This window comes from Zonotrichia albicollis, chromosome Z, assembly GCF_047830755.1.
Source record: "Zonotrichia albicollis isolate bZonAlb1 chromosome Z, bZonAlb1.hap1, whole genome shotgun sequence".
Taxonomy (NCBI): domain Eukaryota; kingdom Metazoa; phylum Chordata; class Aves; order Passeriformes; family Passerellidae; genus Zonotrichia; species Zonotrichia albicollis.
The window spans coordinates 78075940-78093313 of NC_133860.1; the positions used below are offsets into that span (position 1 = coordinate 78075940).

At 39.4% G+C, this 17374-nt stretch overlaps 1 protein-coding gene across 1 annotated transcript in view; it reads right to left on the bottom strand.

Annotated features, from left to right (window-relative positions):
* Positions 1-8365: 8365 nt before the first annotated feature.
* PCSK1 (proprotein convertase subtilisin/kexin type 1) overlaps positions 8366-17374 on the bottom strand; it is a 28015-nt gene continuing 19006 nt past the window's right edge. Inside the window, exons 9-14 of the mRNA XM_005491351.4 lie at positions 17273-17373; positions 16040-16273; positions 14727-14884; positions 13133-13266; positions 11350-11511; positions 8366-9806 (exon numbers count right to left, since the gene is read on the bottom strand). Of these exons, the coding sequence (XP_005491408.1) occupies positions 9450-9806; positions 11350-11511; positions 13133-13266; positions 14727-14884; positions 16040-16273; positions 17273-17373 (1146 nt within the window). The 3' untranslated portion in view covers positions 8366-9449. The remainder of the gene's footprint in view (positions 9807-11349; positions 11512-13132; positions 13267-14726; positions 14885-16039; positions 16274-17272; position 17374) is intronic.

Below are 17374 nucleotides of genomic sequence, written 5' to 3' on the forward strand. Positions count from 1 at the left end.
GAAGGGCCTGAAGGTGAGGGGTTTCTGAGGACCTTGGTGTGTTCAGCTGGAGGAGACTGAGAGGAGACCTCACGAGGGCTCCAACATCCTTGCAAGGGGCAGGTTCCAGTCTGCTCACTCTCTGACACCAGTGACAGGATGCCAATAAATGGCCTGAAGTTTAATTGGGGGAGGTTTGGGTTGTGTAAGAGTTGAAATGAGGGATGTAGGACTCTTCAAAATGCAGTTTATTCCATGCAAGAGGTTACAGCAGTGCAGGGTGGTGGGTGACAGAGCCTGTGCCTACAGCTGTCAGCTCCAGCTGCAGGCAGGCCTGGAGACCCTTAGTTAAGCTTACAAATGCATTATATACTTTTCTTCGCTGAGCATCTTAATACAGTAGAACCAATCTATACCTTAACTATTATCTATAGCCTGTCATAACTACTATAATTACAGTATTCATGTTACTGTTTTCCAGTCATTAAAAGTTAGTACATTACAGTTTAAACTAGAAGTTGTTTTTCACTTTTCTTGCAGTGGAAAATTCTGAAACCTTTTTTCTACTTGCAAACCGACTTGTTTGCCTGTGCTTTCTTTCTGCTTAGTAAAAGCATCTTCTTGTTTGAGGTGGGTTTATCCTTTGCTCTAAGTCATATGTTCTATATTATGTTCTAACTAACATAACATATCCTTTGCCCTCTTGGTTATCCAGTAAGATTGGCTCAGCAATTCTTTTCTTCTGTATCAAAACTTGCTTCCATCTCTATTCCTCCTTCAGATTCTACATTCAAAAATCTTTCTGCTAAACATATTTATCTCTGAGACTTTGTGGCTGGGCCCTGGAACAGGTACCCAGGGCAGTGGTCATGGCACCATGACTGACAGAATTCAGGAAGCATTTGGACAATGCTCTCAGGAACATGATGTGTCTCTTGGGATGTCCTGCATGGGACCAGAGCTTGAAATCAATGATCCTGATGGGCCCCTTCCAACTCAGCATGATTCTGTGATTCTGTGGTCTTTCTACAGGCCACCTGTGGGCTGGGAAAAGTTAAAAACCATGGCAGCAGTTGAAACAGGAGGGCTCTGCCACTCTGGTCTCCATTTGCTGTCTACAAAAAAGTGTGAAGCATTGTCACCAAAGGAAAATTAATGCTACTCAAGAGAGCAGTTAGTGATGTTTATCTTTAGATGATTTCCCCTGATTTATGAAGAGATATATCCATGCTTGTTAGGGTATATTATTGGCAATTCTAAGGACAATGGCCACTACCTTTAAGCTGGGTAGTCCTGTTTCAAATCCAACAGCTTTGGCTATTTTACACCTTTCTGGTCCTGAGGATTTTTTTTTCCAGGTTAGTTACTGTCTGAAATCTGCTTTGGAACCAGCAAGAGAACCATCATATGCCCACACATTATAGAATCTGCAAATCTTGCAAACAATGTGTAGATTCAAGTGATAGAGATAAGAATTAAATGCATGAGATACTGAATTAATTGTTATTAATTCCACTCCATCAAATTTGTTATTAATTTCACTCCATCCTTCACTGAAGGTGAAGGCTAAGAGGGTTGAGGCCAGCCTCCATGAAGCAAAATCCTTGCTGTTTTTCAATGTCTAAATCCCAGGAGGCTGTTAATCTTTTTCATAATTTGGTTATTACTGAGGGACAGGAGTACTGCTGATGAAAACAAAGTGCCTGAGCTGATGAGCTCCACTTGTGACTCAGGAAAAGAGGAGATGATGGGGCAGGGTGATCTAGACATCAGGTGCAATGCTATGTGCAATGCAGTAAATCAAATCTCTTCCTCTTCCACTCTTACTCCCACACACAGGGAAACTAACAGTATGATTCCACACAGTGCAGATGCAAACACAAGACATTTGGAAGCTGAGCCTTGACTTTGAGCTAACAGAACATTCAACTAGTTCAGTGCATAATCACAGTTGGAAATCCATGCATGGATATTTTGTTCCAGGGAGGTACAATATAGGCTGGGTTTTACAATATACCCAAAGAGGTTTAGCTCCTCAGCTTCCACTGAAAGGTGAGGAAAGTTAGCCCTCCTTCCTTCCCTCTGCTTCTTTTAAAAGTTTCTGTAAGGACAGACCCTTCCATCAGCAAGCATGGCGTGTGGTGGCCATGCTTCTGAAAGGTGCTTCTGTAGGGTTTTTGAGCAGTGCAACAGGCTCAGCTGAGGAAATTGCCATTAGCTTTTCTGAGAAAGGTAAACTCTCATCATCTCTAAAGGTAAGTACATGTTGATGACTGCTCCCAAAAATGGATAATGGCTTAGGCTCTCAGCTAGTATAAAATTACAGGGGTGAATTCAAAGAACCCAGCTCATTAACACAAACTGCAGAGCTGGTGAACTTTGAATAGCTGGAAATGCTGGGCTCTGGATTTTATGATTAGGCTTCTGACAGGAAAGAGAGACATGAGAGATCAAGAAAGCAATTAATTCTGTCAAAAAACAAACAATATCTGACTCATCAGCATGAGCAGCAGGAAGATCTCTAAAATTTGTCCTTTGAAGCCAGGGTACTGTAACAGAGCTGTTTGAATAAAGAGGATGGAAAAGCACAAAATGCATAAAATGTACTCCTTCTTGCCTGGCTTTGTGTCCAAACTGCCATCTCTTTCTTTTCAGCTTCTGTGGAATAACACTCAAGTCAAGTAATTTTCATCTGTTTTCATTTCTCGGGTATGTGCCTTCAGAGTGAGCCTTGCAGATTTGCTCAAAATTAATAACAAAGCATCTGTCTTCTAACTGTTCTGGATGCATCTGTACAGCCCTATAATATGAAAATAAATTAATTTTATAATACACTGCACATGGTCTACCTTCTTATAAATGGAGAGCATCCCCTGAGCTTCCAAAGAAGAGTAAGGTCAAAGAGGTGTGAAATGACTGAACATCTGACATGTTTGTTAAGGATGTGAAGTTATTATCTGACGTGTTCATTAAGGACCGTGTGGAAGTAAGGTCTCCAAATGTATGATGCTTGTCAGGGGCTCTGCAAGTGTTGTTTCCCTAATAAAGAGGGTTGTGCACGCATTTCCCAGAGGGAAGGTGATTCACCATGCCAGGTTAAAACCCAGCACTCTGCAATGTAAGCAGCTCATGGGACTTGGTGGCAGAGTGTATGGAAATCCAGGCATGACTCACTCACTCAATATGGAATTGCAAGGAGGTATTTGCAGTAATTGAGCAGAACTTTAACATCATATCCCCCCTGTTCCCTGCAGAAGTACCATGCAAGAGTAATCCTTTCTGATTCAGCCAAGTGTTCAGGGAGGTACTTGATCCCATACACGCACTTAAACAGGACAGGAGACTGATTTAAGCAAGAAAATAGGATTAAGTGCAGGCTTTAATGGTTTTGCATCACACGCAGCCTGTGCTTTAACGACTTTCTAAAGCCAAGAACGCCTTTTGTTTTCTGAATTGATTTTCCTCAAGCCTGGGGGGTTGAGGACGGAGAACAATCCAATTGCAGAGACAATATTGAACAGCAGTGGGAGATCCCTGCAAATTTTCTATAACCATCAGTGGACTGGAGTGCTCCATTGTCTGAACACTCAGGGCAAGAGCTTCAGCCCAGCTTTACAAAAGGTGGACTCAGCATGGCTCAGCACCATCCTGGGAGCCAGAAGGGGGAAGAGATGATGGCAATGTTAACAGAGCCTAACTGTAGACACATAAATTCAGTGCCTGAATGAAGAGTGTGATTCAGAATTGCTGTATAGATCTGGAGACAGACAGTCTCCTCCAGAGAGTGACTCAGAATGAACTCTGGAACATACAGACACTCTAGAGGAGGCTATGCCTATTAATTTTAAAGTAAATACAAATAAATATTCAAGGTATTATGAATACTTCTTCCTGAAAAGCTTCAAATTCGATGCTCAAAGTCTTGTAAGAATTTTGACTGGATGTTTTTGCTAGAGACTCAAGATCCTGTGTTTGCAGTGCCCAATACACACTTGTTGGCTGTCTTACAAAGCCAGCAAAGTTTAGCTGTTCAAACTGTTCAAAGCCCCCTGCAGAGTTGTGCCTACCTTTTGCATGATAAGAGTAGAATTATTTTCCTGTTAGATCAATAGCAAAAACACAGAATTCTTTGGGAAATTCTTTACCCCCAATTGCTAAAGGGACAACCAAACAAGCAAATCTCCCTTCTGTCCCACTCCAAAACAACCTGCACTATTAATACCACTATGATGGAAAATCCAAGCTGAAATTTAGCTTTAAACTCTGTTTTACCAAATTAGTGCTGCAGCTTCTTCCTTCCTGCTAAGAGCTGCTACATTCTTCTAGTATCAAGGAGACTTTACATGGAGTTGTACATGGATGGGGTTGCTACATATGCACATGCATGTATTTTTCTATGTAAAAGTGCAAGCAATGACCTGCATTCAGACAGCTTGGCACCTGAAACTCTTGGGTGAAGTGGTGTTTTTAATAACTACTAGTATTTTTCAAAAGGTTTCATTGAAGGGCAGTGCACCTCTCTGAAGTGAGGTAATAGAAGTACAGTGTAAAAGAGGAGAAGCTCATAGCTGAGAGTTCATACTAAATCCTCAGTTTTTAATATGTCTCTCATTAGCAGTGAATGAGGGTGGAAGTAGCTGAGCTCCCTGTTGAACTGTGGGGCCAAACTTAGTCCTGACATCCTGGATGTTTGTGGTGCTCTGCACCCCACCAATGTTATTCTGAAGAGAGGAATTAATTCAGTGGATCTAATGGGGCTGGCGTTTGGCTCTCCTCTTTTTCCAGCCTTTATGGATCTGTTTCACATGAGCCCTTTGTGCAGCAGCACAGGCAGGGCTGCACGTCCCTGGTCCTAAGTGCACTTCCTTATCAGAATATATGGCACTGCATTATGCTGCGTGTTTATGGTTTGAAACACTGCCTGATAATGTGGCCATAGTCAAACAAAATGCTGCATGCAACAGCAACCAATTCATTTGTTTTAGGGAAAGAATATGGCATCAGAAAGAAAGAGATACGTGCTTAGCTACATTTGATTGGAGGCAGTCAAATAGCTGAAATGGCATATACATTAAGATATATTTCCCTGATAAACACTCACTTTCATATATTATCTATTTATTTTTCTCTGGTATCTTAATGGGACTTGGAACATATTAGATTTTTTTTTTTTTTCCAGTAGGCATTTAGTGCATTTCTGGAAACAAAATTTCTCTTTCTTTCTGGTTACATTATTCTTGCAAATGCAATAGGAGAAGTGATATTTTTAATGGGTACTTGTGTAATTAAATAGAAGAATGTTCACAGAAATTAGCTTTATTAGTGCCTAGAGTGGTTGGAGTTTGAATCTTTTCAGTCTGCAGTTAGAAATATTAGGTATCCAATTGATTCCGAGCAAAATATACATTTCTAGAAATTTTCCTTTTCTCAAATGGAATGCTGTGAACCGAATGGTCCCTTAGAGCTTTGAAAATGGACTTCCTGAAAGGAAATACTTGATCAAACAGAAAGAGTTTAGGCTGTGCAGGTACTCTGTGTTGTATAATAATTCTTTGCGTTTCTCCCTATAATTTTTCTTCTATAATTACTTTCAGAACTTTACTAACTCAGATGCCAACTTTTCTTCTGGAGAATTACAAATCCTCCAGATTTGTAATGTTTGGAAAACTGCAGTGGCAGAGGCTGGCTTAATGTTGCAGAAGGAGACTCTCAGGGACAGTGCAGTCCCTCCTGAGGCTCTGATGCACAAGGAGTTAATTGTGACTGTTGCCTCCATAGTGTGATTTATGCATTAAAAAAAAAAAATCAACATTTAGGTGTTCGCCCTTCCTGTGAATGTGCTCTTTTAAAAAACAGACCTCGTCCTCATTTAATCTATGACACTAAGGTAATTCAATAAGAAAAACTAGAGCTAGCATTTTATTTGTAAGGCTCCCTATTCTCTCTCTTAAATTAGCCTTCTATTTACTGAAAATGTTTATGCTTGTTTTCAGAGTGGAGAGGAAAGGGAGAAGTAAGAAAGAGGACACTTCATTAGAAATCTAAATTAACAAGTTTGGGGTTACAAGATGTGACTTATCAGAAACTCTGCTTGGAAAACTCAAAGCTGGGGAAGGTAGAAAGTTCAAATGCAGCATTTCAAAAGTCAGTCAGCTTGAAGGGAAAAATACTGTTTAGTGTGGAAGCTAGGTAGTTTGCTCTAATTTGGGCTTAGATTTCTCTCTTTTCTTAAAGCTACTTCAGAAATCAATTTTCTGTGTACATTTACTGTAAGTATTTCTCACAAGGGAATGTGTCTGTTGAAATCACATTAAGAGTGTTTTAATTATCCTTAGGGCATTTGACAAAGAAGATTTTGTAAATGAGAGGTAGTTGGTTACAGTGTACATGGGTTTAAGGGCTCCTTTCTCTGCTGAGTTCAAATGTGATTAGTGGTGGAGGGAACAACAATTATTTCAACAGTTTTCATTCAAGGAAGAGAAGATCCATGTGTTTAACCTGACCCTTTTTGCTGCATTATTTCATTTTAGTGCTTCTGAGACACACATCTGTGTATTAAATAGGCAGAATTATTTTAATTGTCAGAATTAGAGACAGTGCTGCTGTCAGCGATGTCCACAGCAAACCTTACTTGGCTGCTGTTGTGAGAAGGAAACAAGTGAGTGTTCCTGCTGAAGAGATCCCTTGCAAGCCCTCATTCTCAGTACATTCCACATTTCTTTCCACCCAATCCTGGTTATTTCCCCAAACCATTATTTTTCATTCTAAACTCAATTTCCCATTCCTTTTAAGTCAATAGCTGGACTTTATCTTGCTGTTTTCTTTACAAATGTTAAGACCACACACTGAGCTCTGCTAACACATTGTATTATGCTACTAGTAGACAAATTTTAACATCACATCACATACATGTTGCAGTTGCTGTTGTAACATGCCTTTTAAAAAATACGTTTATTGGATGAAATTGTCTCTTTCTCAAGAAAAAATCTGGTTCTTCAATATAATTTATTATGCCTTTTAAAATTCTGTCTGTTCAATAAAATCTTTGCTATATTATAAATACCTGTAACGAAAATATAATTTAAAATTCTGAGAGAAAACTTTTTTTTTTTACTTTTACATTTTTCACAAAACCCACACAGGCACCAAGGAGAGACTAACAGTAAAAATAATTTACTCCTGTACAAGCTGATCTGGGTTGGAAACATTCAAAAGAGAGATTTTAAACTTGTCATCTATTGAAACTTTGGCTACAGCATAGGAACTGATCTTAAAACAAAGGAGGGTCTTTTGTTTCCCACGCTTTTAACCTGAACATTTCTTTCAAGGCCTGATGGAGTGTTGTTAGCACTTTCCTCCCTGTAATACACCTGAATGAGGACTGGCTAAATTTGTTGTTATCTGAGGGAACCAGCCTCTAAGCTTCATTGCACAGGACTAAAAGTGGCCCTTACCTTGCCATATGAGCCTATTCTGAAAATGAAACATTAGTGAAAATAAGTGCTCTCATTCTGTAATAGCAGCAATTAGAAATTTTCATGGTTTGCTTGTTCATTAGTTATGCACTGCCAGAAAGCTTTTGCGTGGAAAGGACAGCAAAGGGAAAAGCTTTCTGATCTGGACCACTTGCAGGAATTTATTATTTTTTTTTTAATGACTTCTCTTCCTAAGCAAATTTCTTAGTAGAGAGGGAGTGATTCAGTACAAGCAGCATTCAGTAGCAGAGATATTATCCTTCAATATCCTGCTGACTATAAGAATATCAAAGAATCCTTAAAACTGGCAAAAAGGCAGGCTAAGCCCAAGACAGGCATGAAGCCACCACAAAGAAAGTTTTTTATATCTTACATTTGGTAAGAAAATTTTCAAGGTTGTCTTAGAGAAGTCCTTTTTTCCACAGAATTCTTAATTAGTTACAGTAAATAGATTTACCTTTAAATTACAGAATTTAGTGTGAAGTTTGAAAAACTTTTATTTGAACTGATGGATTATGAGCAAAATGTAATATTCCTGTCTTAGAGACACTTGCATAATTTTAAGGAATAGACAGAGAGAAAGAATCCAATCAAATATTTCTAGAGAGTCTGTAAAACACATTTCAATAGTAGGCAAGAGGAAGAAAAGTAAAGAGCAGTCAGCACTTTTTTGGGTATTCTTTAGTACTTCAATGAGATAACTATCCCCTAGGAATCTTCATTTCCTTGTTCTAGATCCCCTAGCTTTTCTGAGCCTCCAACATGGCTTTTTATTATTTTTTTTCATTTATTAGAAGCAAAATAATATATAACTTTGACTCTCATTAAAGAGGTATGTATGGAAAACTGCTAATGTTAGGGGGTTGCTTACCCTAGTTGCTTTCTGACAGCCACCTCTGCCTCACAAACTCTTCTTACCACTCCACATTCTATGCTCACCCTTCTCAGGGTACTGTTTGGTTTTTTTTTTTTTAAATCTCAGACAATTTTGCCTTGTCTTCCTAGATATTTTGGGAATTTTAGAGTCTTTGGGTGGACTTTTTTGCAAGCCTCTGGCTGCTTGCAGATGTAGACATCTCAGAAGGCAGCTTTGTACTGCTTTGGAGACCTGACTGAGGCTCCACGGGTCAGAAGTTGAAGCCCAAAGCTCAAATAATTGGCACAAACAGGTCAGTACTCCATCAGGGGATGCATAACTCGTGAAAAGAAAGCCAAGTGCTCTGAAGTGAGACTCTGCCCTCATTGAACACATGGGGCCTAGAAAGACCAGGCTCATAATTCAGGCACTTCACTTGGGTAAGTACCAAGTCTGCTGGAGAGAATGCCATCCCATGGTCTGGGATGCCTCTGCAGGGGCTCTTTTTTAATTTGGGTGTTTCTGTCTGTATCTAAATTGTGAATAGCTTCATCAGTGTTCACTGATGCCCCAGTCCGACCCCAGCCTCCCAGATGTTCCTCTACAGGAGAACAGAAGGGCAAGGGAGAGTTTGTTTGGAGGAGGAACAAAACACCTATGACGGAAGCAGTACTGGCTGCAAGTATTAAATCGGAATAAATGACAAATATAACAAAGACTGCAATATTCATGACAAATCCATGGATGAGAATATATCCCCATAGCTTTGGCAGTTTGGTTCAAAACTGCTTGGTAATTCAGGTTTTGAATCCTACTGCATGCTTAAGTGAAGAGGGTGGAACAATAAGCAATGTGAAAATTGTTTAAAATAGAGTATTAGGGTTTTCAGGGGAGTACTATTGCATTTCATGCCTGAGGGGGCAAATCTACTCTGAAGAAAGGTTTTGAAAAAAGATAATACTACAAAGTGTAATTTTCCTGTCTTATCCCCTCACACCTGTTTTTTCCCTTCCTTGATATTTGTATTAAATATGAAGCAATCAAAGCAGCAATCACACAACTAGAGCGTACACAGACTTTGGAAAAAAAACTACAGGTGGGGAAAACGAATATTTCCAACTCAGTGCCATGCCCTACAGTTAATTTCCCTCATTTATGATATCAACCAACGCTTGCAGCAGTCTATCATCTCTATGCTTGTAAGGTTTGGCATTGTAAAAAAGATCAACGTAGTCACTGTACAGACTTTCTTCTGAGCCTCTTAACTGGGAGGGCTTGTTCAATTTTCTCAGAGCTTGATAGAAGTGTTCGTATGGAATGTTTAACTTCTCGCTTGCAGTCTTCTTTGGCAGCTGCTTCTGATCCATCTGCCTGCTAAAAGCACTTTGCAGTAAATGCAGCATGGCTTCTGAAGGGGTTTTATCTTCTGCTTTGTCACTGCTGGTGTCTTCTGTGGCCTTGGGTTTTTCACTCAGGCTCTCCAGTGTGGTATGGTCCTAGAATACAGATTAGCACGAAAAAAAGGTCAGGTGTCAATGAAAGACTGACTGGATTAAGGCTTGTTCTGGATGGTGATCTCCACCTATGTGTGGGAAAATGTCATTTTCTCATTCAGGAGCCTCTTGGGCATCTAGAAAACAAGCAGACCATTATCAACCGAAACAAACTTTTGAAAGTACTACGCTGTAAAAAATATCAAATCCTCCTGCAATACAGGCATTTATAAATTCAGATTTCACAATACAGGCATTTATAAATTCAGATGGCAAAATACAACATTTCATTTTATACATATTATAGTATTTGGATTTGTCCCAGTCTTAGGAGATAATTCTGGTTGTGTCATGAGACACAGCACTCTAAATGAGGGAAACATACATGCACTGGTGATGGCAGTTCTGATTGTACCTTGTACTCTCAGGAAAAGGATGGAACCAGTGTTTCCCTGAAACCTTCTCTGTAGATGATCTCACCTGAGAAAAAGGCAGTGAAGTATGGCAAATGGGTGAGAATAACACAAACCTAGGAGACCTTGGAAGGCCAATTCCAGGCACAGGTTCACAGAGCAGCTGGTGAGAGGCATGATCTTATTTCAACACTAGTATATGCCTGTGGAGCTTCCTCATTCAAACCAGAACGGCATTTCTAACTGAACACTCATTTTATCTTCATGTAATTTTTACCATGTCCACCCATTTTCTACTACAGCACCTGCTGAATCCACTTTTACTTTCTTCCAATTTTTTTTTGCCCGCGGCTGCCAGACTTGGGGACATTTATGTAATGGATTTAGAGACCATTATCACACTCACCTTTCATAACCTGTCTGAGGAAGGTTAAACTATCTGTGCTTTATGGATGTCCTAATTACTTAATGGAGAGACAGTTTGATGTGATGGGATTATTTTCTGATGCTGTTGACGTAATCAAGCGCTATGAAAATGTGCATTACTACCATCCTGTGCATCCTGCAACCCAGGGTCACCCTGCCTTGTTGTATTTTTAGAGCATTGCTATCTGCAGGGTAAACAGGGGGTGCTAACGGATCTGGCAGCAACAGATCCGCTGGGCCAAACCTTTGAATCAGAGAGTCCCTGATTTTTCTCAAGCCTTTTGTTCCTGAAATTCCTTGCAAACTCACTGGAAGCTCTCCAGCAGGAAAAGTTCCTTTAGAATGTGACACTCATTTTCAGTAGAATTACATAAATTTAGTGTGTCTGTCAGAGGTGTCTTCCTCCCTCCTTCCACCACTCAGCTGCATTAGCCACAGAGTTCCTTGCTTTGGGAGCAATTTCCTGTTATGATCCCAAATTCCTTACATTTTGCAATTTGAAGGAGAGACACATAAAAATATTAGTTGTTGACATGGGCAAAATTATGATATACACTCAAAACTAATCAGGAGTTTGATGAAATGAATACAAAATAAATATATGTCTTCTTACTAGGCAAAAAAAAAACCCCAAATACCTCACCAACAAAGCAACATTTTCTTATAAACTGAAAAACATGTAAGGAATAAATGCAATACAACTCTACCTCCACAAGATCCGTCATCTTCTCCACTCCTCTTCTGTCATTCTGCACAGCATTGTAGGATGTATACACACGTGGCTGCTTCATGTGCTCGGGCTGGGTAGCAGTGCCATGCAAAATCAATTTCCAGTTTACAATCCTCCCCTCATTTTGTATTCGCCTGGACTGAAAAACAAGCGTGGCATCAGAATGGGCTCTCAGGACATAAAAGAGCAAAATAGACACTTGAATGCAAAGTACACAGAAGCGACCAAAGCAAATTATCAGGCTTTCAATACCTACCTATGGAGTATGATTCATAAGCACAAAAACCCCAGATGTAGTAGAGACAGAGTATATTAGAATGTGGGATTTGATACAATAGCCTAACCACATAAAATACTCACATTTTGATGTAACATAAGTATTAATTCATCATATAAGCATCAATGGAATTTTGTCATAACACAGAATACTAGAAGTTACTGAAGCGGTATTTTGCATTATTAGAACTTGTTCACTAGGCTGTTCCTTGGTAATTTCCTTATAAAACTTAACATTGGAAATGATAATGTGAAATACTATTCTTTTTTATTATGTGGTGTACAACAGCAATCTGAAATACAGTGTGTGGAAGCAAGCAGCAAATGTTTATTTATAAATTTTGGTGGCAGTAGAAATAGAAATGGAAATAGAAGTAGAAAGTGGAAGAGACAAGTAGAGAAAAAACTAGAGAAAAAACCTACAAGGTGAGGACTGAGTGTATTATGCCTTGAGGACAAAAATCTTGCTTTATTGTAAGTTTCAGGAAGCTCTCACTTGAAATGAGCGCTAATTTACAAACAAAATGCTCTTCTCAACTTTGTTCCACAAAAATGCATTCAAAGAGCAGGATATCTGTAACCATGGGGCTATCTATGAGCCTGCAGCATTAACACTACACTGCTGATAGTAATATTTACTCCTGGTGCCTTGTCCATCTGCTCAGCTCTTGGCAACACCCTCCTGTTTACAATTTGAGGCCAATAGGGTCTGAAGACTCAGTGTCCAACAGGAAGCTTTCAGTTTTTGGCAAGATCTGAGCCCTAAGGACAAGCTTATTAACAGACAACTTCAATGAGGTGAGTGAGCTTGATCACTCTCTCTTTGAAGGGAATTATTTTTCAGTTGCCTACCAAGCAGCTTAATTCTGGTGTCTTGCTGTTGTAATCCATATTCCCCAGGTAGCTTCAGTGAACTGATTTATTTCATATCTGTAGACTACTTAGCTTTAATCCCTAGGTGTTGTTCAGCACTAGATACTCTCAGAAAGAAATTAGGGGAATGTATACATCAGAATAGATCACTGAGATCCCCCAAAAAATCATTAATTCAAAAGGTTACCAGATAATGAAAGCTATGAACATGGACCAAAAGAAGACTAGATCCATGCTGTGCTCTTCTCTGCAGAAAAGAATTTCCAGTTAACCATGTGTTAATTTTATTTAATATTTATATCCAAGAATCAAAGAAAACTTTATCAAGTGATTCATTTTGGTGATATGTGTCTGAAAAAAACAAGCTTGAAATTTTTTTCAGAGGTGTGGGCCAGTGAAATGAGAATGGGGCTTTGCATGTATGTAAAGAACAAGAAAATCTGACCCTACCTTTTTTCTTTAATCCTTAACCCAGCTGGATATCTTCAATAACCTCTCATTTAGCTTGCTTAATGAGCAGGCTCATTACTCAATGTGCTTTGTAGCGATGAGTGATCATTTAATCTGTTTTAGCTCCCAAACACAGCTAGTTAGCATACAGGCATACTCACCATATCAGTAATTCTTAAAATCCAAGTGCCTGCTGGATTTTCCCCCCACGTGTGGACAGACATGAAGTCCCAGTTCTTGAATCCATTGGGAGATTTGTCCCTCTCTCTCTCAGCCAGTAAGACAGTGCTGGTCCCTGTGTGGGTGCAAGATCAACACTCTGATTGTCCATGTGCTGCCTGCTCCTACTTTTCATACTTGTCAGCTTTGCACACTGCCTTGAGCGGAGGTGATCTGGAAAACACACTGCTCAGCAGTGCCTCCTTTAGCAGTGGCTCCTGTAATTATTTTTACAGCAGTGCTTAGGAGTGCACAAGCTGTTAGGTCACACCAAGAAGGTACATCTTGTTCAGTGTTCTATCTCTGGCCCGAAAAGGTAGTGAACACACGTAAAAGAAGCATAAGGAGAAGATGTCAGGCACAACCAGTCTTTCCCACCGATGAGCTGTTCAAGAAACTTCTGAAATGGAAGTTTTGAAGGTAAAACTCATACAGTATTATGAAACCACCACAGACTTGTCATGATTTCTTCACTGGTTCAGGGATTTTTTTATTTTCATGACTGGATGTATATTGTTACAGCCTGGTCCTCCAACAGGGTGAAAAAATGCATTTGCATTGTTATTATTACAAAAATGCTGCAGCTCATAAAGCATTTCTGCAGCAAAAGAGGTTCTACTGCACAGGAGAAATTTTGTTTGGCTTGTTTGTGTATAAGAAAAAAAGCAAGGGAGCAATATTTACATAATAAGGAGCAGTGAAGCCCCAAGGAGCCTTGTCACAATTTATAAATATATTTAAAGGCAACATCATAAATACAGAAAAAGAATGACATGCATTTGTTACTAATGCTTTGCAGACAGTAGAAAAGCAGCAAGAAACAAGGGAAAAACAATTTAACCATGAAAGCAAAATGATAGTGCAGTGGAGGCAGCAGTACTTGATGATTGCTACCTAGAAACAGAAAAATTAGATCAGCCTGATATTTAAATTCATATGTGAAAGCTTGTCTTTTTTTTTTTTTTTTTAATACCAGTTGATCTAACAGACTTTACTCTTAGTTGTTTATAATATCTTTTTTTTCCTTTTGTTTGGTCTTAATATGCTGTTTCAGGACATTGTCAGGACAGCTTGCCATATTCTAGCTCATTTAGTACAGTTGTACTGAGGTATCTAACAGAAACAGTTTGGTTTTTTTAAATACGCCAATGGGGAGATGCATGAAATAAAACCTAAGGAATCAGATATCCTCAGTTTTCCATTAGTCTGCTAATTCAGGAAGTCTGATAAGAATTATTGATCTATAATCTGTTGTCTGCCGGGAGCCCTGAGGTTTCATAGGTCAAGATGCCTCTGTGAAAATGTTCTGTGACTTCATTTTCCCAAGTATGATTTTCAAATGTCTTTCCACAAAAAGAACCCAGAACAGGTGAAGTTTGAAGAGGGCTCTCTATCACTCCCTGGATGCTTTATCCTCACTGGATTTGCCCAGTGATATATTTAGCTCTCTTTAACCACTGAAAACCACATTTTTTTCATGAAGTAAATGTTATGCACTACAGCGACACAGATAAAATGCATCTTTTCCTCCTGTACCTGATGGAGAAACCAGAGTGACATGCAGATCACCTCTACGGGAATACTCAATTGTTGCCTCGAGCTGCACGTGCTCCAGAGATGCAATGGAGTTCTCTTGGCCCTCGCAGGCTTTTGTGGGAATTTCAATAATGACTTCTTCATTTGCTCTTAATAATCTGTCAAAATTAAAGTAGTTTTTTGATTACCCACAGGGACTCTTGATTCTGGGTCATGAGTGGCAGGTTTAACAGCCATTTTGGAATGATGAGGAAAGAAGAGTCAATGCCAGCTCAATAAAAATAAAGGTAATGTCTGCTCTCAATAAAAAAAAAGGAATGTTCATGCTCTGCACAGAGAGAGACTCTGCATAGCTTTCTCTGCACAGTTCCCGCTACTTCCAAACACAATGGGTATCTAAATCTCCACATAAATAATTCTAAGCTCAGTATCATGGGATCTTTGTTTTTGTAATGTAACATACAGGACTGCAGTAAAAATACATAAAGAGCAAGTGTGGCATACATCAGTAGTGAGTCAACATTCTGTGAAACAGACAGAGTCCATAAAAACAATTTGATAGTGAAATAGCATAAATAATAAGATTACCAAGCAGTGACTGTCCAAAACACTGCAATATGTTTCTGCAGACAGACCTTTGTTGCAGTCACATGGTATAATTTCAGCCTTTGAAACAGATTTTTTTTTTCTGGATAAAAATCCGTATGCCAACATGCAGAGAAAAAAAGAGTCTAGATATCCTTATTGATTAACCAGCCCAAGGACTAATGATAATTAATCTATCTGTTCAGGCTCACTGTGATGTTGGCATGTGGCTCATAAGACTTTTCAGTGAGCCTTTGACACATTTGTGTTTCATAAGAGAAATGCTGCAGACATTACTATAGTTAAATATATCACCTTGATTACAACATATACAAGCCTGTCACAGGAGAAGAATTGCTAAGACCCATTACAGACACTTTTATTTTTAAAAAATCTTTGTGAGACATCAGTATCTTTTCATCTCTCTTCTGATGGTTGTCTAAAATTCACAGCCTTGCTGATTGGGCTCAGCCTCACAGTATCATTCTTTTATACACTGTCTGCACAAGCAGACATAATAATCTTAGTCTTTGTTAAGGCTTCATGCTAGTAATTTCCATCAGTCTTACACTAAAAAACAAACCAAGAAGCAATGTTGCTTGCCTGCCTCTGGGGAATACAGTCTGGCAAAACTAAATGAATCAAAAGTCCCTTATTCTTGTTCAGAGCAATCTGGGAAGAATATGATCCTTCAGGCTTTATTACGATAGGTAACTGCAAATCCTTACCTGGGTTCAAAGCTCTTGTCTTTGACAATGCACTCTCTCTTTTCTGGTACACTTTTCCATCTCTTGGGATCAGCTAAATCCACCAAGGCATTGGCGTTGAGTAGCCCAAACCCGAATCGGCTGTTGACCATCAGTCCTGCTCCATTCTTTTTCCATCCTGGATTTCCAGCCAGTGGGTCATATTCTGAGGTCCACACTACCAAGTGCTGCATATCCCTCCACGTTAGATCTGGGCTGTTTGGAAAATGCTCCTGGTTAGTTTTTTCAGGGCTATCTATCATTTTTCTATCAATTATTAGACTGAAACAGAACGTGCTTCGAATGCATATGGCATCCTACTGCTTTATAACAAAGCATTTTGCACTTATCCTCACAATACCTCTCTGGGAGCACAAGATTTCTGTGTCCATGAAGAACGGGTATCTAGCAAGAGTCCAATCCTCCAAAACAATTCAGGTATTTAAAGTTAGCTAGCAACACTAGAATTTTCTACCTCACTTTTTAATGCCAGGACTTTGAAAACTGGGTATTTGATTCCATCTGTGACTCACTCTACCCTTTAAAATGTCTAATTTTTAATATCTAATAGTTAATTTAGGCTCATGTCATCAAAGGGGTGTGCAGTAGGAAATGGAGCTGAATCTACATGATACAAGCATTAAAGCTGTGCACTATTGCCTAAAGTGTTTTCTGTGAAAAAAAGTCATTGTCCCATCCTTTCTTAGCTTTCCTGAGGCCTAAATTCTGACTACCTGCCCTACAGCATCCAAACCTGCCTGCTCCCTTCCTGCTCTGACAGACAAGCTTGGTCACCTTCTCTTTTATGCCTTATCACTGGCAGAAATTCTTCTGCAAATTAGCTGAGGCTTAGCTTAAACTCCTGCAGCCCATTGTCTTCAAATCACATTCTCCTGAATCCATGTGCACACTCACTTTTAGATGCATCTGACCAGAAATCAGTAAATGCTGTTGCCAACACACAAACACACAAAATATTCCTCAGTCATCATGATTTATTCACATTGGTTCTGCTTTTCTAGGAAGGTGTTGGGGCAAGTAGCTGCTCATTTTTTAGTCATCAGCCTGAGCAAACAAAAAGTGGACTGACTTTTGCCTGACTGACAAAAAGTGGAGCTGCAGTATGAGGTAGTGCCTCTTAAAGCAGGCATTTTGGGGAAGGCAGTGGGGTGGCTGAGAGAAAGAAGTTTCAAAGGTGATGGTGTGACATCTTACTTTGCTTCCAGTGCCAGAGCAAAAATTCCTGCTGCCAGAGGTGCAGATGCAGAGGTCCCTGTGTGAGTTTCTGTACATTCATTGTGAAGATCAACACTTGTC